This window comes from Rhipicephalus microplus, chromosome 2 (assembly GCF_043290135.1).
Source record: "Rhipicephalus microplus isolate Deutch F79 chromosome 2, USDA_Rmic, whole genome shotgun sequence".
NCBI classification, from domain to species: Eukaryota; Metazoa; Arthropoda; class Arachnida; order Ixodida; family Ixodidae; genus Rhipicephalus; species Rhipicephalus microplus.
Genome location: NC_134701.1, coordinates 128,373,820 through 128,396,152, shown reverse-complemented (window position 1 = coordinate 128,396,152; position 22,333 = coordinate 128,373,820). Strand labels below are relative to the sequence as shown.

Genomic DNA, 22,333 nt, shown 5'->3' with positions numbered 1-22,333 from the left:
AGCCGTGAGGCTTAGCTAGCTCGTTCGCTATGTCGTGATGCGAAGTTGCTCGAAGTGGCCGAAAATTGGGCGTACCTGGGTAAGATTGGTGTCTCCAGAATCTTGCTGACTTCGCAGATGCAGTCGCACACGTTTTAGAGCAGCCACTTTGAAAAAGCACGGTTCCAGGCGAAAATCGACGGAACCGATGAGCGTCACGTCTGATTACTGCGTCACGCCGGCCGCGTAAAATTTAGTCGGTCTTGATCTTATTCGCGCCACCTCTCTCCATCTGTCGACGAGAAAAACCACCAGCGGGCGGGTGCGTGCAATGCGCGTGCTTCGAGAATATCGCGGCGTCGACAACGTGGTGAGCACGCCGCTGCTTGCCGCGCGGTCGCGCCGACAGGCAGGGCGCCGTTGTAGCATGCTTCCCGTTAGTATGGGTGTACTTTTCCCGGTTGTCGCCGGCGTTGCTAGTGTTAGCGAAGCTGATGGCGTTCGTGAATGGTGACGTCAACACCGACGAGGCGCGAGCCAGGGAAGCCAAATGCAAGCGTCGGCACCAGTGACAGCGACGAGGAGCGAGTCAAGAACACTGATAGCGTTCGAGAATACAGACGGCACGCGGGTAAAATCAACACCACCTAGAATATTCCAGGTGGTGTTGGTAACACCGACGAGACGCGAGCCATGGGAGCCGAGTGCAAGCGTCTGCAGCGCGTCCCCCCCCCCTTGTCTTTGCGTGTCAAACGTCCCCCCCCCCTTGTCTTTGCGTTTGAAACGTTTACTCGAGCAAGCGCTACATAGCGTTTTGCTTCAAACCATTTTCTATCCCCCGTGTCGACGCCCGTTTTAACCGGGTCCACACCATGTGCACCGCTGCTACTTTGCATCTTCGGAGAGATGGTCTTTTTAGGGGCGAAGCTCTTCAAAGCAGCACCCGTTCGTCTCTCGTCGTAGTACGTAACATATCTTACGCTTTGACCTGCAAGGTGGTGCGGGTGGGAGATTTCTCCTGTGCGTTGTTGAACAATAAAAAATTCGCAGCTGGTGCGTTAAAGAGCCACTCACCAGGTTTGACAATTTTGAGCTGACAAGCGCAATGCGTAGACGAGGCGTTCATGATCACGTCTACCAAAATTTGCAACGCTACGCGCCGCGAAAATGGGTCAAATTTTAAGATGAACGCTGCACCCCCTACCCTCTGCCGGCGCACGCCTGGAGAATGAGGGCATGATGTGGGCGTAGGAATCGCCCTACGCGCACAAGAATGCAATGACGTTGGTCGTCTACGTAGACGACTCTGCTCTGACGTTGTCAACAGTATAGCACGTGACATGGCAAAAATTATTTGACACAACATGCGTAGTTTATGTATTTGTTGTTTTAGGAGATTAATAAAACTTGAAATAAATAATGAGACGCAATTAAAGATTGTGCGCGTTTTCCTTTCATATTTTTCCCGTGAAATGCTACGGGATGCGGGGCTAATCTGCCGGCGTTTCGCATGTTTTCGTGTCCCCGCGGTCAGCGCATTGAGCAGACGATTGCCGTGGAACACTCCTACGTGTTCGCGCACTTATTGTGCTCATCTACTCTACCGCGTCTAAGCCAGCGTTTTGAACCATCCCGCAGAAACAGGCAGAAGACCACGAAATGAGGCTGGTCAACAAAGCAACGCTGCTCGCGTGGTCGGGGGTTGAACTTGTTAGGGCACGACATGCGCACATCGCCTCATGGCCGGATGCTGGAGAGGGTGGGGAAGAGATTTGGCTTACGAAGGCTACGCGGAGGAGCAACAAGTGTTTCGAGCTCGTCTCTCTTTTACTCGTTTCACGCCGCGTCAAAAAACTTGTTTTCTCCGTTCGTGGTGAACCGATTAAAAAAATTCTTGTGGAAAGATGTTCCTCATCGAACACCGAACAACTTCCACTGTCTAATCAAAATTCGGTATGGGGCCTGGTGAGTGGCTTTTTAGCTAAACGCCGAATTCTCCTGTCTCTCATTCCCCATTAGCAGCCATTGGCATGTATATTGAGCACTACCTGACAAGAAAGGGTTGCTAGGTTATACTCGCTGGGCATAACCTCCTTGGTTTTAGAAAGATTTAGCGAGTGTTGGGCCGCAGTGCCATGAATAGAGCGACCTAGTATATAACATGAACTCGAGGGGTTAAAGGTGGGAAGTAGACAAGAAGCGCAAGCCGGAAGAAAGTGCGCGCGTGCCGCCTCTCGTTTAGTCCCTGGAATGTCCACTGGATGGCGGTGGTTTTATATGCGGAATATATGATGAAAAGATGCGAGATGGTGGTACTTGGAGTGTTGACTAGATATACGAACAAACACACAGACAGATGCATGGACGGACGCATGGATGTCTGCATGGACGGATGGACGCATGCACAAACGCAGGGGCGGATGCGTGGACGAACGCAGGGACGGACGCAAGTATGGATGTGTGGAGGCACGAACAGATGCATGCACGGACGGGTGGATGGACGCACGGATGGTCACACAGGCAGACGCATGGATGGACGGAAGCAAGGATGAATGGACGGACGGATGCTTCGCCCCGCTCTCCATTAGTCACCCCGTGAATACGCTGCCTTTCTTATCGATTTCTGCTTCTTCCTAAAGCTTTTCAAGTGTAACTCAGGACGAAATCAACGAACAAGCAAGCAATTATTCGAACCGCATACAACTCGATTTTTGACACCTTTAGAAAGATATGAAAGAACAAGGATGTGTGGTCATTACCACGTAATGCATGAGGAGGGCAAATGAAACGTAGTGTCAGCCGTTCTAGTTCTCACTGCGTTCTATCATACTACCATTACCGAATATGGCCTATTGATAAAATGAGTCTACTTACTATCAAAGACTACGAATATTTGGCTGAAAGCTGTATCCGCTATTCAAGCATTCCGCTCGCAGTTGTTCACTTGAAATGATTCTATTTCGCAGGCTATGAGGCCGCCCGTGCCGAGAAAGGTGACCAAATACCTGTCTCGGTGTTTAGCATGATTGGGACGACCGATTTCGGCCGACGCATCTCCGACCTGCCAAAGGCCATACGACGGCTCCTGACCAACGTGCCCTTTCTGTTTTTGTGCGCCTCATTTTCGTTTAGCCGTGAGTGGACCATTCGCGTTGCAACGGTCTCCTATCATTTCTTTTGATGACATGAGTCCAGAACGAGCGAAGTTGCCGAAAGAATAATTTTTCGAAAACGTTCTGTAAGCATGTCGCAGTAAACGTTGAAGGAGTACTGAATAATCAATTTGCTTGCCCTTTCGTCTATTTTTTTAAACATGTACAAAAGTTTATCTTTGTTATTCTCTTTTTAATAAATTTCTCAAAATTGGCACAAAAATGAGGGGAGCACCAGTATTCTGCCTAAAGGGCGTGATGTCTCCATTTTACAAAGATTGGGGTCAAATTTCAGCTAGAAGTCGGGTCGGCAAACAAGTAATGATGCGATTTCGTTTTGGTTTTGTTATATTATATTGTGCTTTTATACATTACCCCGTATTAGAGAAAACAACAAAAAGAACGTAGAGTTTTCACTAAGACAGACTTTCAATACTTATGCGCGGCCTATTATGAGCGAATGTGGTTTGACGAGTTATGCTTGATTGTAAATGCTCTGTCATTACCGGACACACGGCCGTCGACAAAGGAGATCGAAAGGGGCACCTTTTTTTATCGCAGAAATGTTCACCACGGGTCTTATCGCAATGATGACGAAGTTCTTCGAGTCGCAGCTAGGGTTACCGTCTGCCAGAATCGCCTACATGATCGGTAAGTAGTGGCACACTCGAGAATGTCGCTTTGGATGCGAAGCATTTCTTAGCGAATGGCAGGTACCTTTAGCACTTCTGTCTACGTACTTATCTGTCTATACAACAAGTGAAAACTATGTTACATCGATGTTAAAGCTTTCGTCACGGAGCACCAGCAACCCGGGCCCGCTGCATTGAGCATTAGCCAGACTCTGGCTAATGCGACTCAACAGTGTTTTTCTGAATTAGTGAATTCGGCGCCTTTTATGAAGCCTAAATTGCCGAAATTGCTGTGGAGGGAGGAAGGGACTTCTGGGCGGTAACTCAAAGAGGGTGACTGTTAGGCTCGTCTGCTTCGACATAGAAACCACCGTCAGAGCGCAACTAAACATGACTCCCCTGTCCTTCTGTCTTCTTCTGTCTCTTCGTGTGTGCCGTGCTTAGTTGCGCTCTTACGAGGGTGGTAATACATTTATCGCTGTTACATGCACCACGAACATATGACGGATGTGCGCCGCTATGGGACGCCACCCTGCGATGACTTGTCAAGGATAAGCAAGCCTTTCGATACTGAAACCGAAAGCATTTTCCGAAAGGGTATATATATATATATATATATATATATATATATATATATATATATATATATATATATATATATATATATATATATATATATATATATATATATATATATATATATATATATATATATATTGTAGGCATCTATTATGCGCTTTATCCTCATCTGAACAGCAGTCAATCATCATCATATGTTCTGGCTGACAATCATGATCTTCTTGGAACGTGCGCTTCTTCTTCGGGTCCGTTGCGCTTGTTCGTTCCCGAGTTCACGACCAATAAACCTCGTTACAATCGAGTCGTCATACGAATAATGCGCCGACAATACGGGTCAGCCTGCTGACGAGAACTGAAGGGTGTTTCATCGTCGATTCGCGGTTGGTACAGCGAGGCGAACAAGGCAACAGAAGTGGGAGTCACGTCCGCACTGGTGTCGTTGGAGGTAGCAGCTGGAGTTTCGAACGACGCCGTAGGTAGTGGGCAACCAGAAAGAGCGTCAGCGTCTTGATGTTTTTTGCCTGAGTTATAAATAATCTCAAACTGATACGCCTGTAGGCGTAAAATCCAACGACCCAAGCGTCCGGACAAGTTCTTTATTGTAGAAAGCCAGCATAAGGCGTGGTAGTCCGTAATGATGGTGAATTGACGGCCGTACAGATAAGGACGGAACTTTTGTATGGACCAAACCACAGCGAGGCACTCCTGCTCAGTGATGATGTAGTTTTTTTCGGTAGAAGTAAGCACTCGGCTAGCATATGCGATGACGCTTTCCCGTCCAGAGTTATCGCGTATGGGGAGAACAGCACCTATACCGCAACCGCTGGCGTCGGTATGCAGGAGTGTTGGGGCGGTGTCATCAAAATGGCAGAGTACAGGCTCTGACGTCGAAGCTTTCTTCAATAGGTGAAACGCCGACTGACATTCCTCGGACCACACAAAGGGTGCATTGGATGCAAGTAGTTTGTGAAGTGGCGCAGCTATTGAAGCGAAATTTCGAATGAAGCGACAAAAATATGATGCGAGGCCAAGGAAACTTCGCAAATCCTTGTCTTGTGGGGCATGGAAATCGAAGGACGGCAGTGATCTTTTCGGGGTCAGGGCGAATACCGTCCTTGCTGACGACATGACCGAGAACCTTGATGGATTTGGTGCCGAAACGGCACTTCTTAGTTTTGAGCTGCAGACCCGCACCTGCGAGGCATGTTAGGACGTCATCCAAGCGCCTCAGGTGCTGAGCAAACGTTGATGAAAAGATGATAATGCCATCAAGGTAGCAGAGACATGTCTTCAATTTCAGACCACGCAGGACGATGTCGATCAAGCGTTCAAACGTCCCGGGCGCATTGCAGAGCCCGAAAGGCATCAGTATTGGCCATCGGAATTAGTATTGGCCATCGGGGGTTGCAAATGCCGTTTTTCTTTGTCGTCATCGTGCATGGGAATTTGCCAATATCCCGAACGCAAATCAAGGCTTGAAAAGTATTCGGTGCCTTTCAGTGAATCAAGGGCGTCGTCGATGCGTGGCATAGGGTATACGTCCTTGCGTGTGATGTTGTTAAGTGCCCGGTAATCAACGCAAAAGCGCACGGAGCCATCTTTTTTTTCGTACCAAAACAACAGGGGATGACCAAGGGCTAGTTGATGGACGAATTATTTCTCGTTGGAGCATGTCAGCGACGTTTTCTTCGATGATTTTTCGCTCAGCGAGAGACACGCGGTACGGGTGGCGATGTACAATAGATGTTCCCTCCGTCTGAATGCGATTAGCTGCAGTGGTAGTTCGGCCCTACGTTGAGGAGCAGGTGTCGAAAAAATCGGCGTGTTTTGTTAATAACGCAAGCAACTGCTGCGCCTGGATAGCTGTTAAGTCATCACTGATAAGAGCTGTGAAGGGAGAGGATGAGCCAGGCTTACGCATAGGACGGTCGTTGGTAGAGGCAGGTTTAAGTGGCGTGACGCTGACAGGCTCAGCATCCACAACACAGGCTACTGCAGTGCCCTCTGGCAGGAGAACTTTCTCTGGCGTTTCATTCGTAGCAATGACGAGCGCGGAGCCATGGTGAAAGCGTACGACACCTGATGCAAGGGCTACGCCTTTTGCGTCGCAAGTCAACGAAGGGGACACTAAGACGTCACCGTGGTCGATGTCCTTAGAGATCAGGGTCACAATTCGTTCTTGATGTGGCGGTAGTTCGAGATCTTCGCGAGTGAACAGGCGTAGTGGCTTGTAGACGCCTTCGTCGTACATGGAGTCCGTATTAGTTAGGTGCAGAATCCGTTCACCACAACATATAGCGGCTGAAGGAGATAGGAAGTCCCACCCTAGAATTAGCTGGTGAGAGCACCGGGTAAGCACAGTGAACTCGATGTAATGCAAAATGTCATCAATAAACACACAAGCAGTACAAAGAGGAAAAGGGCGGATAGCTGGTGAGAGCACCGGGTAAGCACAGTGAACTCGATGTAATGCAAAATGTCATCAATAAACACACGAGCAGTAAAAAGAGGAAAAAGGCGGATAGTGTTCCCCTGGGCTTCGACTAGATTGGGTCCATTATAAGGTGTCATTACTTTTTTCAGGCGTTTGCACAAATCATACCTAATCACAGAAACTGTAGCACCAGTGTCCACCAAAGCGTCCACGAGAATTCCTTCCACCGTAACAGAAACCATGTTGAAGTGGCGTGCTGGAGGAATATGAGTCCTACTGTTACATGCAGTTTCTCCTCCGAAAACTGCATCATTTAGTTTTCCTACCGGTTGTCAGTCGTAAACGAGGCTGGCCGAAGTGGAGAGGAGGAGCGACAAAAGGGTGAAGGTGATCGGCGTCGGCTTGAACGGTAAGTGTTCCACGTCTCAGTCGACGCGGGCGGAGATAGAGACCGCTGCTGTCCAGATGAATAACGCCGAGCGTAAGAATACCAACTGGAAAAGTCCCATTCATGCATGTCGTACCCGCGACGCTTGTCCTGCTAGTGCTTGCGGCAGAAGGGCGATATATGGCCAAGATATCCACAGTAAAAGCATGTTGGGCGAGACGGGCGCCAAGGCGGGTAGTAGAGGGCGTTCGGCGCACCGGGAGATAGCGCACTCAAGTGGACAGACGGAGGGTCGGGTGGGATTGGCCGGAAGTGGACCGGTGGTGCAGCAGCAACCGGCGTGAATGTAACAGCAGCGGTGAAGTAGAGTGTACGTTGCGAGGAGGCGCGGCCGCAACTTGCGCGTACGTTGGAGGGCTAGACGGAGGTGGCTGTACGTAGGCTGGACCGGTGAATGATGTTAGTTCCTCCCTTACGATGTCACGGAGGGCCATGCTTGAAGGCTGTGTGACCGATGGAGAAAGTTGTGAGATGCCCATTGATTGAAGTTCTTCTCGTATGATCTCCCGTATCATAGCACGCAGGTCCTGGTCTGCTGTACGGTGTTCACTATTGCCCGACTGAAGGCGAACAGAATCAAGTTGGTCGAGACGCTGACACGTAGAGACGATGTCAGGGACAGTAGAAGGATTCTGGGCAACAAGGGCATTGTAGGCAATGCTTCCGATGCCCTTCAGGATGTGGCGCATTTTGTCCGACTCGGACATCGAAGAATTGACGCACCGGCAAAGCGCAAGGACATCCTCGATGTAAGATGTGTAAGACTCGCCGGTATGTTGTTGGCGAGTATCTAGGGCCCTCCTCGCTAGAGCGGATTGAACGGCTGGCGTGCCGAATACTTGGCGAAGCTGCTGCTTGAAGGCAGGCCAGTCGGTGAGGTCGATCTCATGGTTCAAGAACCATGTCTTGGCAACGCCCGTGAGATAAAGCGATACTCGGCGGAGCTTGTTAGAGTCGTCCCAGTGATTAGTTGCGCTTACTCGCTCGTAGTTATCGAGCCAGTCCTCCACATTTTCGCCGCGGAGACCAGCGAAGATCGGAGGGTCACGCTGGTGGTTTACGATGTAAAGAGGAGGGGCTTGGGGCGCAGAGACGGGAGCAGAAAGGGCATCCACCCACTCACTCTGAGACATGTTGGTGCACTGAGGGTCCAAGCGGCGGCCTGAACGGAGCTCCAGCGAGTAGGCGTTGTAAGGAGAGGTACTGGGAACGTCAATCCACCTCCACCACGTATGATAACTCGATTGTAACGAGGTTTATTGGTCGTGAACTCGGGAACGAACAAGCGCAACAGACCCGAAGAAGAAGCGCACGTTCCAAGAAGATGATGATTGTCAGCCAGAACATATGATGATGATTGACTGCTGTTCAGATGAAGATGAAGCGCATAATAGATGCCTACAATATATATATTGTTGGAAACCACAATTACTCAGCGCAATGGGAATACCTGCACTTTTTTTTCAAAATAGGAAAAACCACTAGTGGACTTGACGATGAATTTGTATGTGCCTGATGTGCCAGCTGGTTGTAAAACCTGTATAATAAATGCAAAAAAATTGGCAGATCCACGTACAGTGGTAATCGATGATTTGCGAAGCATGAATGAGAAATGTTCATATGTTGCTTTAAAATCAGCACAACGTTACGAGGTGGAAGTAAATGATGCCGTACATGACTTTCGTTTCATGATGATCATGTTAGGATGTGTCGTTTACCTTCGTCGTTTATTCACGTCACGTGATACCAAATTTAGTATATGTGGAGCCAATAAAACGGCCGCGAGCACGCCATGAGCGTGGTATGTTGTCATGTTCTTACATTACACGCGAGTCAGGATTATTATGTTTGCAGCAGTCATATATTTCGTCATCTCTTGACGTTATGTAACACCAAATTTGGTAAATGTGGAGCTAGCAAAACGGACGCGAGCGCATCATTAAAGACCCAATATACTCCAATGTAGCGTTGACGCTCGTGCACGCTGGGCACAGCGACGCTACGTTAGAAAAACTGGAGCACTTTATAGTCTAACGCCAGGGGTGACCAGCGTCCGCAAAACGGGAGCACTTTCTAGTCTGACGCCAGGTGCAACCAGCGTCCGCGCCACTCCGATGGACGCTGGTCGCGCCTGGCACGAAATGCGACATCCTACATTTCGCGCCGCTGCCATAGAGTAACATTACTCCATGCCGATTCGTTACGAAGACAACACTGCGTCCCCCTTTTTAGATGCGGAAGCATCTTATACTCGCGCCTTGTAGTGCGCTGTCCGCGCCGTCCCCGCCGTCCGCACCGCTTCTCGAACATTCGACAGCTGACGCGCGCGCATGCACCGTCGCGCCGTCGCCCACTCTTCCACAATCTGTGCATCCCTTCCTCCCCTACAAACCGCGCGTGCTTCACTCCTCCACCATCTGTGCACCCTTCCTCCTCTACACACCGCGTTCGACATCTACAATTCTCCTGATTCTCCAGTGGACGCGCATGTGGCGTCGCGCTTCGAGAACATTCAACAGCTGACAGTGCATGCGCCGTCGAGCTGTATATATACTCAAGGTCGGCGCTCGCTCGCTCAGTTGCCGCTCGTCGGTTGGTTTGTACGGCGCGTCGACGTCCAAGGTCGCGGTGAAATGAATTCCAACGAATCCACAAACACAATGATCGACGTCCCTTCGACCAGCGCCGCCCTTTCGCATAAGTGTGTACGTGTTCACTCATTTAACACCCCCTCCTACAACCACGTTAACCAATTTAGCCATCGACCCAAGTTAGTCGCAATTTAACACCCCATTTCACAACCACGTTAACCAATTTAGCCATCGACCCAAGTAAGTCACACTTTAACACCCCGTTAACCAATTATATGCTCCGCATCCTCCTCAGTGTTCCCCCGAGGGAAGCTGCGGGCAATTTTTTCGTGATGGAGGGACGCCGGGCGCGCTGAAACGCGCATGCGTCAAAGCAACGCAGCGCAGTGGTCGTCTGCGAGTATATGGCAGGACTGGCGCCTGGCGTGGCAACGCCTGCGTGACGCGACGAAATGAACGCCAGCGAGCACGCGCACCACGTCACGTCGAAATGTATAGGCGCCTTGACTGTGGCATGTATCATGTTTTCACATGACAGGCATCTCATGATTATCATGTTTGCACCAGTCACATACCTTCGTCATTCATTGGCGTCACGTAATACCAAATTCGGAATATGTGAAGCTAGCGAAACGGCTGCGAGCGCATCATCAGTGTGGTATGTAGTCAAGTTGTTACATGACATGCATGTCGTGATTATCATGTTTGGATGTGTCATTTACATATCCCACCCATTCGCGTTGCGTAATACCGAGTTTTGTACATGTGAAGCAAGCGAAACGGCCGCCAGCGCATCATGAGTGTGGCATGTAGTCATGTTGTTACATGACGCGCATCTCACGATTATCATGTTTGCACCAGTCACATACCTTCGTCATCCATTTACGTACCTTGATACCAAATTTGGTATATGTTACGCTACCGAAACGGCCACGAGAGCATCATGAGCGTGGCATGTAGTCATGTTGTTACATCACACGCATGTCATGATTTTTTGTGAGGGTATGTCGCTTGTGTTCGCCATGCAATCATGTCATACCATACCTGTTTTGTAACATGCCAAGTGAACGAAACCTCCACAAGAGCTGCAGGGCCATTAAATGTAAATCATGACATTCGTGACATCCGCGTCATGATTTTCATGTTATAATTAATCGAATACGTTAATACGTTCTTCATACAGTCATGTTATGTCATACCAAATTTGGTATCGATACCATTATCGAAACAGCCAGGAGAGCTAAAAGTCGTACGCGGCTGGATAGATAGATAGATAGATAGATAGATAGATAGATAGATAGATAGATAGATAGATAGTTAGATAGATACGCTCAAGGTCACTAAAGTTAGCTAAGAAATGCTTCGCGTTTAAAACTGTCTCCACGACAATGATGCGCTAACTATCGTGCATGAGAGACATCATAACTACTGTCAGGTTTAGTAAACATAGAACACTCATCTTTTGCACCGATAAACAAACAAGTACACCAATCGCTCAACCAAGCTAACTGGAGCCAATTTTTCTTTTCATAGGACCCATCGTGCTCGTCGGTGGCGGTTTCGGCGCCATCATCGGCGGAGCGCTAGTGAGCCGCTGGAACCTGGACTACGAGGGCATCATGCGGCTCTGCATATACAACTGCTGCTTCTCCTGGTTCGGCGTGCTCATCTTCATATTCAGCTGCCCCCAGGGCATTTACGCCACGCCGGATGGATTCGTCGGCGAAGTGTGAGTTTGCCCATGTGGTGACAACGCACAATCAAGGACGATGTTCTCTTCATGAAAGATCATTCGTTTATTTCTGACATAATCGCGTTTCATCAATTAAAACTGCTTCAACCACTCGTAGCAGACCACGCCGCCATGTTTAGAAGCATCGTGATTGTTTTCGACTGTTCCTTTAGTATTATGCACCGCAACCGAGCAACCGTGTTTATTATACAGATGTAACACGAGCCGCCGCTTTATACCTCATGACGGGAAGGGAGGCGTCAACTCCGCCCTATACTTGTTCTGAGTAGAATCCTTGACGGCATCATTCAATGCGCGGAGCTATGGTACACCTTAATTTGCACTGAAAGAACTGTTTACTTCTCATGTTTACTTCCGTAAAGTCTGGGGCCAATGGGAAGTTGTAGTGAAAGTGCGTCGTCGATTGATTTTCCCCTGCAGTCATGGTGAAGCACCAACGAAAGGGCAAGCGCAGGGGAGCAGCTGCAATAAAACTTGTCCCCCCCCCCCAACATAAAAGCAGGTGCGATAACTCGGACATAACAGTGGCAGGCGAAAATTGAGACTACTTTGGTGTCACTTGAGAGTAATCTGAGCGGCTGAGTGAACTAGTAGCGCGCCCCAAGGAGGAGCGCAGAAGCCAGCGGAAATGGGAGCAGACCGCAAAACAAAAGGAAGAATAATAGCCGAGCTAATGCTGCGCCTGTTTTAGCGGAAGCAGCTAAGCGCATGCATTGTTAGGTGGTCAGAAGTCATGACAAATCTTATAGAAGATCTAGAAGGCCACTACGTTTTCTTTGTGTAGCCGTAAATGCTGGGTGAGTGTCTGGGGGTATGGCGAATTTTGACAATTCGGACTAGCACGCTAGTCTCGATATTAAAGACATGTGTCACAAGAACTCGCTGAATCATCTGAAAAATGCTGTTTACATTTTAAAAAATCAAATATGTCGATCGTTTTCGGGAAGTTGTTCGGCGTTTCAACGCATTGGAGGGCCGTAACTTTACCCACGTGTTTGGGTGCTGCAACATTTAGACAAGGGGACTTGCATCTTTTGGCAATGAAACCTCGATACATTATTACACATAGAGGCACCTAAAAATATAAACTATTACTCCCGCCTCAAGTTTTTGGCTTTTATGCAGAGTGACCTCGAGCTTCAATTGGCATTGCAACGCTGCCTGCAACTGCACGACCAGCCTCTTGAACCCAATATGTGGCGCTGATGGCGTGGTCTATCTGTCTCCTTGCTTGGCAGGCTGTCAAAGGGAGCTTCAGGTAGAAGACCTTAAGGTAATTGGCTTTCTCAAGCTCTAAAATAGCCTTATAGAGCGAAAAACGTTCTTGAACATTCATACGTCAGAAAATATTTATAAATATTAGGCCTAAAACAGAGTATTTCACTCATATCTTTCTCTATTTTCAGTTTGTATAATATCTGCATGTCGCGAGGTACGTTGTGATGGCGAAGAATGCATAAGCCAAGCTTTCAAAGGCAGAACTCTTTGTCGGGTTAATGTTTGCCGAGCAAACTAAATCCATTGAAGTACAGCGAGTGTTATGAGCACGCGAGCGGACGTAATCGAAATGCCGCCCGAGTAGGAAGAGCATCTATGCTTTTTCGGCTGTCATTAAACACTACGTGTGATCTTTTCTAACCACTCAGAAATATATTTTACGTACTCAACTATTAGAGTAGCGCAAGCAATATGATTAGACTAAGTGATAATATTCGAGAAGAATGGAAAGTTATCAGTTTAAAGGCAGGGGTTTCAGCCTTAAGACAAATTGTCTTACGTACATACAAATATTTTGCGTGTGTGGACAATACCTGTAGCGCCTTGGTTAGAATTGTGATACCATTCAATCGTGCAATATTTCTTTAAATTGCGACTATTTCAGATAAACTTTTAAGGTATCCTACATTCGCCTAAGGTGACGCGAATGCAAAAGCCATAGTCTGTTTTTCCTTATTATTCGCTTGCTCTGGTCCTTTCACCAGCGAAGGCTTTCTGTGCCTAACGTGGTATAAGACTTCTTTCGGAACAGGAGACATTGCTACTTTTCCGCAACCCATAGCCCCCTCTGTCAGCTTAACTTTGGTCAAGTGTCTTTGTCATGAAATGTCATTGCCTCGATCATGTGTCATTATGGAACATCATGATGACGTGACACGTTTCGGTGATGTATGACGCCATAACCCCATTATGACCTTTGCATGAGTCGTGTTTACGCCGAAGCCTATGGTTAATTTTTGTTTTAACGAGGCATGTAAGGTTTTCGCCTTCAAAATAATGCGGGTAGGTTAACGGGGTATGTTATTGTATAGCACAGCTCTACTGCATCTGGCTCTCACACGATGCCTTGATGCGCATGCCAATTTTTTTTTCTGGGCCGTTTCAGTGAATTTTCTGTGAAGCGCGTAATGTGCATGTTGTCAACAATTGAACCTGACATAACTCATCCAGTAGGCCTTCCTTGGCCATGTTTTAAGAGGAAATAAAACGAAGACAGGAAGAAAGTACAATGAGGCAAAGTGGGCTGCACAAACGGAAAGTACAGATACGCGGTGAATGCTTGAGTGCCAGCGCCCCGTGTTGGCTTGCTGGGTTAGACAGGTGAATCGATTAAGCACAGTCAATACCCATGGGAGATGTTCTTAAATGTCGCACCGTAATTTCCTCATCCTCATCCTCATATTCCTCAAATCCTCATATGTTCTCATATTTTCTCATATTTTTTTCGGTCGTGTATTGAATGATTTGTGCAAATATATTTCTATAGTGTACTCTATGTAAATTACAAAAATATGTCAATCTGTATGCATGTATTATGAAGGTAATCTATATGTACTGAGCTATTTAGTACATCCGTTGGTGTATATTTTCTTTTGTGTATGGTTTGTACGCGAGACGTGGTTATTTGTAGTGGGCTCACATTTTTCCTTCGGGTCCTGTACTAAGTGATTTATTTGTTCAGTACATATATTTTTTTTTCCTTTTCTTGTTGTTGTTATTGTTGTTGTCTGTTTATGTACTGAGAACACCGTTGTACGCTGGTGCCAAAACGGGGGCCCGCAGCTTCGTCAAGCTATCCTTGCGATGGCTTTTTCTGCCGGCCTCCGGCATTGTGTACTATGTACATGATGTCAATAAAGTTCACTGTTCACTGTTCGCTGTTCAATTGTGATGAATAGTAATTGCAGCAATTCAAAGAATGCCAAGTAATGTGATTGTTAATAGTACTCGCGGCACATTTTTTTAGCATCGAAAGCGTTATATCCTTGACGTGCACGTTTATGCAGATGTACAGTGGCTGCACGTGCATCAACGGCACGGTGAGCCAAGTTCCCGGTTTGAGCTCCCACCAGCTGCTTCTGGAGGCCGTGCAAGCGACGCGTTCGCGATGCCCAACCGACTGCGTCCTGCTCTTCCCGTTCCTGGCAGGCATATTCCTGTCGCTCAGCGCGTGCTTCCTGAACGCTGCTCCGGCCACAGCGGCATCAATCAGGTATAATCTTATGTGGTTCCTAGAGAGAAAAGTGAACCCCGTAACTGTCTGCATCAGACTGCGACACCTCAACAATAGCTCACGAGAGATGGGGATAAGGAGGGATCAAAAGGATAGGATTAAAAGGTAAGTAGATAGGTAGTGGAAGAAGAGAGCAAGGCGCAAGGACAGCGAACAACAGAAAACGACGGAAGTAAAGAGGAGATAGGAAAGATGGACACGGTTGCAGGAGTCCGAGGATAGGGCAAAACTAGGCGAGAGCTCTTGTCGCCGTCAGGAGATGGCTAGGGAGGTGCAGTCGGCCAGAGCTGCGCTGTCGTCTGAGATCGCGGGAGGTACAAATGGTAGGCGCGAAATCCTGCGAGCAAGGGGTATAACCTTTTTTTTTCCCAAGGATGCAACTTATATAGCGTAATCCAAAAGATGTCACGCGCAGATGCTTTAACATGGCGGTTACAATAGGTTCAAATACTGTGAAAGGCAGTAGATTGTACTGGTTAGTATTCCCTAATGAACGAGTGTAAAGCGGTAGCATAAAGACGTGGGCAAGTGTCTGCCTTATGCCAGACGAGAGTTTATGGAGTTATCTCACTCGAGAAACCTTATGTTCATTGAAAGTAAATTAGGCAACAGAAGCCAGTTATGTTGAATTAAGTTTTTCACGTGTGTACAGGCTTTGCTATACTGAGGGAGGGTGACAGTCTTCACAGCGCTTCTTCCCTTCTTTTGGTTTATTTCGAAAAAAAAAATGCAAAAAAACGTGCCGGGCCTGTCAGTCATAGCAAATGCGAAAACAGTGACCTTTCTAAACCCTTTTTTAACACCCCTTAGATAACTGCTACTAGCTAACTCACAGGGTACCCACCACGCCGTAAATAATATTTTCGCGCAGCAGGTAGGCATTTACTATGCCATTGTTCATCATTATTCGGAGAAGCGTGGTAGCCGCTGCACACTTGCACGCAATTTTGTGCAATTTTTTCATGATGAGGTTGATACGATGAACAATTATGCCTAACGGTATTGTATTGGGATAGAGAACTCGACGACCCACTCGTTACGCCGTTCTCACTGTGTGACGCCAGGAAGTTTCTTTGCTGGTCCAAGACGCTTTATTAAACCCATTAACGCTATTACTTTACACACAATTACGCCCAGCATCAATTTTCGACATAGTTCCGAGTATACCGGCGTAGCCTAGCGGTAGAATACTGAGCTGGCACGCAGGGGGCCCGCGTTCGAATCTCAGCGTGCCCTTTGTATGTTTATGTACTTTCTTTTTCTTCTTTCGCGTGATAGTGGTTATGGACACCGGTCGTGGCGGTGGCGTGACGTGGTTGCCGCAACAGCCTGTCTTAGGTCTCCGTTCTCACAGGGGCGGGAATGGGAAATGAACAGAACTTAGCGTGCCGTTATTGTCAAACACCTGCATTGCTAAAGCCATAAGCGTATGCACGACGTTGGGGGTTGGCAGATGGCTGAGAGGGGAGTTGAAAAACCAGCCACATGATAGAAAGGGGGCGCTGCGATGACCCTTCACCTCCACCCGCCCCATCCTCCTGAAGGGGTACCCTGCGCACGCTTATGGCCACAGCTATCTTCGCTGTCTTTACACTGTGTAGTAGTAGTCGCCGTCATCGTCATCGTAGTAGTAGTAGTAGTAGTAGAAGTAGTAGACGTCCCGCAGCTGACGTGTTGAAAGGGTGTGGTTCATAAAGAAATAAACTAAAAAATAAGTACTGTTGGGGTTCAACATCATGCTCAAATCACCATATAGTTACAAGAGTAACCGGAGTGAAGGGCCCCGTAAATTTCGACCACGCGAGGCAGTTCGACGTGCACGTAAATCTAAGTGCGCTGGCCTCAAGCATTTTCGGCTCCATCAAAAATGCAGCAAAAAATATAAGAAAACGAAATAATGATGATGGTGACTTCCAATACAGAAAACTGGAAAAACGATTGGCGCGTTCATTGTCTACATTATTTGATGTTTACACTTACCTATAATAAACGAAAGCAAGACACCTGAGCACGTGAAAACATCATGTATATAACAAGGACTGTACACCAAGCAGACGACGGCAGTCTAGTGAAGTGAAGCATTGCCCGAAACGGCATTGACCGAGCCTGCGCATCACGGGAGTTCGCTCTGCCCAATCAAGTGTAGGCAGTAGTATTTAAAATCCGCTGGTTTTGCGCTAGCCACGTGATCGCGCTAGCCAATGACAAATATATTTACAGCTTCACTGTCCGAAGCTTGTCGTGGAATAGGCTAAACAATTCTGCATTACTTTCCCTTATCTTATTATATATATATATATATATATATATATATATATATATATATATATATATATATATATATATATATATATATATATATATATATATATATATATATATATATTGTAGCGAAGCCTCCGAACTATGAAATGGGTCGAACTCTTGCGTACCTTCTAGTGGGGCTACCCAACAAGGACGCCGCTCGCGCTGAGAGCCCGTGCTTTGCTGTGACTGTCGCCATTGCATATTCTCGCTCGTTGCCGGCTAATAAACGCCTTAACAATTTGGTGGAGAGTGCTGCGATCCCTGTCTATGCCTTTGGAGCTACGATCACGTACCCTGCCATCTGTTCTACTTTAAGCGCTCAGCAAAGACACAACCACACGAGACGCTAGCTAGCAAGGGACTGTTTATTGATGGCTGCCTCGCCGCGCGCGCGCCCTCTCTCAAGGTGGCCAGGTGAGGTGGGATCATCCCGATTTATTAAGCGGTGGCCCGCCTGGTACATCCTCCTTTTTCTTTAGGTGATGTAGTCGGCAAAGCGCGTCGGTGCTCTACGTGGCCTAGTTGATCTTCTGAGACTCGAGTCGGCTGCTTCTTGTGCCTGGCAAGTGACCTTATGCTGGGACGGGACCACGTCGGGGTCCCTTGATGGTTGACTTGCAATGGGTGGTGCACGTGCAGCTGACTGGTTCAGTAGAGCATCCGATGCAGGCGCCTGTTGTGACGGATGTCGTTCCTTTCGTGATGCGGATGCTGTTGTCAAATCGGGCGCTGTATCTGATGTTGAATGTTGTCTATGCTGTATAGGCGACGGGATTATCGGTGCGACATCCTTGTCATCCAGTGGGTCTAAGTGTTCGGGCGTCCTTTTTAGATGCTGACGATTCCTTCGATAACGCCGGCCTTCATCTGTACAGACTATGTAAGATCTAGGGCCAGCAAGTTTCTCTACTCGGGCTTTCGGAAATCACCCCTTGTCGTTTCTTATTCTGACGACGTCCCCTTCGGAGAGAGGTGTGAGAGGTATGCCTTTGCCGTGATCCTGTGGATGTTTCCGCACTGACGATGTCGAAGCCGATGAGAAGTCTGGAAGTCGTCCCCGAAGCATCCGTCCCATAAGGAGCTGACTTGGTGTGCGTCCGTCTATCAGGGGCGAGATTCGATAATTGAGCAGTGCAACCCAAAACTCCTCGCCAGCGTACTCACTTTTCTTCAAGAGGCGCTTTACGACCTGTACCCCTTTCTCAGCTAGACCATTGGCCCTGGGGAAGTGTGGACTGGATATGGTATGAGTAAAATCGTATTTTACTGCAAACTGTCTAAACTCTCGCGATGTGAACTGTGGTCCTCCATCGGTACAGACTTCAATGGGTATACCGTGGCGAGCAAACATGGTCCCTAGTGTGTCCACTACGACCTGACTTGTTGACTGAGGCAACTGTTCCACTTCTGGGTAGTTGGAGTAGGCACAGTACGCAACCAGGTAACGCTTGCCCCCATGGTCAAATAGGTCGACACCAATTCGCTGCCACGGCCGCGTTGGGATTTCCCTCGATAACAGTGGCTCTGAAGGTTGCCGGTAGGCAAAGTGCTGACATGTGGCACACTTGCTAATGAGTGACTTGATGTCAGCATTCATCCCAGGCCAGTACATCAGAAGGCGTGCTCTGGCTTTGCACTTGCTCATTCCCAAATGGCCTTCATGAAGACGTTGCAGCATGGATCGCCTCAGACTCTTTGGGATTACCACCCTGCTGCCCCGCAAAAGCACTCCATCAACATATGACAGTTCTGACAAACATGGAGCTAGTTCGCCTGAGACTGGTCGTCCTTCCTGGAGTGCCTCCACCACTTGCTTGAGGTATGGGTCCGCCAGGATTGCAGAGGTCAGTTCAGTCTTCGTGTTCTCACTTACGATGCTGGCTAGCACGCGAGTCGCATGGATGCATACGTCTTGTTCGCTTTCTCCGTCACTCGGTTGGGTTCCTGGAATTCGGGACAGTGTGTCCGCCACTAGCAGATGCTTCCCAGGAACATATTGCAATTTGATATCAAAAGGCATTAGCCTCAAGAAATAGCGCTGCAATCGTGGCGGCATTTCACTCAGGTTCTTTTGTGAAATAGCAAGCAAAGGTCGGTGGTCTGTTTCGACTGTCACTGATAACCCCAGTACGAACTCCCGGAAACGCTCACAAGCAAACGTCACGGCCAGCGCTTCCTTTTCAATTTGGGCATATTTTGTTTCAGCCTTTGAGAGCACCCTTGAAGCATAACCCACTGGGCGCCAATCTTGGTCATGGAGTTGAAGAAGAGCAGCACCTACTGCAAAGCTTGATGCATCAGCTGAGAGTTTCGTTTGCTTCAATGGGTCAAAAACTGCGATCACTGGAGCCGATGTCAAAGCCTTAATAAGATCTTTCCATTCTTTGTCATGGTGAACTTCCCATATGAATTCAACATCATTCTTTATCAATGACCTAAGGGCGTCAGTTCTTTTTGAGAGATTAGGTATGAATTTGCCAAAGTAATTCATAATACCTAAAAACCTTTGAACTTCCTGTTTACTCGACGGCTTTTGCATGTTGGCAACGCATTCAATGAGACTAGCATCGGGTTTTATTCCTTCTTTGCTGATACAATCTCCCAGGAATTTAACTTCGGCCTTCGCGAACAGACACTTTTCTTTGTTCAGTGTCAGGCCAGCCTTTCTCGCTGCCATCAGTGCTGCACGCAGGCGTTGATCATGCTGCTCTTTTGATGCACCCCAAATTAAAATATCATCGACATATACGCGTGTGCCCGGCAGGTTTTCAAACACTTCCGTCATTGCCTTCTGAAATACTTCGGGGGCGGACGCGATACCAAATGGCAGGCGCAAAAATCGGTATCTTCCGAACGGCGTGCTAAAGGTGCAGATCTTTGAAGTGTCTTCGTCTAAGGGGATCTGGTGAAACCCGCTATTGGCATCAAGCTTGGTGAACATCACCGCTCCTGCCAGCTCTGCTTCTATTTCTTCACGTGAGGGTAGCTGATAATGCTCGCGTTTAAGGCTTCGATTAATGTACCGCGGGTCTAGGCATATTCGCATGCGGCCATTCTTCTTCATAATAAGAACAAGTGGACTCACCCAGTCTGACGGCTCTTCCATTTTGCATATGATGCCCTGCGAGACCATCCGGGCCAACTCCTGCTTAAGTGGCGCTCGCAGTGCGTGTGGCACTTTCCTCGGCGGCATGATCGTGGGGCGCGCATCATCCTTCATTGCCAGCGAATATGGTCTACGGATGCAGCCCAGACCGTGGAATAACTCCGGGAACTCGGTGACCCAGTCGGTGCTAACGTCACTTCTTGAAGATACATCGTGAACGCGGGAAATCAGCCCGAAACGTTCTGCTGCATTCAATCCGAGTAGGACTTGCTTGCCTCTCTTGACCACAAAAAAACTGATATTCTCTTGCTGCTCTCCTAGACGTAGTGGCAGACTGATAACGCCCAAATGATGTATTTTGCTTCCTTCGTAGTTAGTAAGTACTGTGGTCGATGGCCGCACCATGGTCGGCAAACGCATCCTGCGAAAGTACGAGTACGGCAATATGTTCGCTTGCGCTCCTGTATCCACTTTCAGTTCTGTCGGGTGCCCGGCAAGGTCCCCTGCCACCGTCCAATCCTGATTTTTGGACACGTTTCTGATTTGTACCGTGAGAACTTGAATGTCTTCATCGGTAGCGTCTGAGGACTCCTCCAGTGCATCTTCTGTTGCAGCGACGCCTAACTCATGAACGCTGCGTCTACTCCTGCAGCAAGCTGCAAAATGGTTTCTTTTGTTGCACAGCGTGCACGTTTTTCCAAACGCTGGGCAGCGTCTTGGTCCGTGAATCTTGCCACAGTAGCCACAGCGTCGACGTTGTCCGCTCGTACGAGACTGTCCGGCAGCGTTTGCAATTTTTTCGACTCTCTGCACTTTCGCTTCGCTTTCAAGAGCCCGGTTCTGCGTTGCTGCCAGTTCCGCGGCTTTGCAGATTTCTACAGCTGATTCTAGGGTTAAGTCCTTCTCCTGAAGCAAGCGTGCACGTAGCTTCTTGTCGACGATACCGCACACTATCTGGTCCCTCACCATCGAGTCCCTAAGTTCGCCAAAATTACAAGTCTGTGCTTTCAACTGAATGTCGCGCAAAAACTGTTCGAAAGGTTCACCATCCTGTTGTTGCCGACTGCGCAGAACGTACCTCTCGAATGTCTCGTTGCACCGAGGCGTGCAGTAGTCTTCGAAGGCTTTGACGATCGAGTCATAGTCCTCTCGTTGTTCTGCTGATAGAGGTAGGGTGTTAAACACTTCAATTGCCTCTGGGCCCGCGACGTGTAGAAAGATGGCAGCCTTCTGTGCTGGCGTCCGTTTCTTGTTGGTCTCAGTAGCTTTGAAGTAGAGTTCGATTCGTTGGCGGAACTTTTTCCAGTTGTCGGCCGGAGTATTTGTCAGTACAAGTGGCTCGGGTGGTGGTAGGCAGTCCATCTTCAGCGCAGGGTTCGACTGTTACACTTCTGACACCATGTTCTACTTTAAGCGCTCAGCAAAGACACAACCACACGAGACGCTAGCTAGCAAGGGACTGTTTATTGATGGCTGCCTCGCCGCGCGCGCGCCCTCTCTCAAGGTGGCCAGGTGAGGTGGGATCATCCCGATTTATTAAGCGGTGGCCCGCCTGGTACAATCTACTATGTACCAAGACGCTTCTCAGCAAACGCCTCCTCCAATGCCACCCCCTTGTCCCGGTGTCCCCAGAATCCGCGATCCACCCATCTTCACTGGCGCTGATGGCACTGACGTGGAGGACTGGCTCGCCATTTACGACCGCGTGAGCGTCCCCAACAAATGGGACGAGGACGGCAAGCTGACAAACTTGGTGTTTTACCTTGCCGGTGTCGCCAGTTTGTGGTACAACAACCACGCATCCGATTTTGCCACCTGGTCCGATTTCAAGACCGCAATCG

General features: G+C 48.4%; 1 protein-coding gene across 1 annotated transcript in view; it reads left to right on the top strand.

The window, feature by feature from the left end:
* LOC142791329 (solute carrier organic anion transporter family member 4A1-like) overlaps positions 1–15,756 on the top strand; it is a 41,269-nt gene extending 25,513 nt beyond the window's left edge. The window contains exons 5-10 of the mRNA XM_075885482.1: positions 2,946–3,113; positions 3,693–3,782; positions 11,349–11,544; positions 12,694–12,841; positions 14,853–15,058; positions 15,732–15,756. Of these exons, the coding sequence (XP_075741597.1) occupies positions 2,946–3,113; positions 3,693–3,782; positions 11,349–11,544; positions 12,694–12,841; positions 14,853–15,058; positions 15,732–15,756 (833 nt within the window). The remainder of the gene's footprint in view (positions 1–2,945; positions 3,114–3,692; positions 3,783–11,348; positions 11,545–12,693; positions 12,842–14,852; positions 15,059–15,731) is intronic.
* Positions 15,757–22,333: the final 6,577 nt, after the last annotated feature.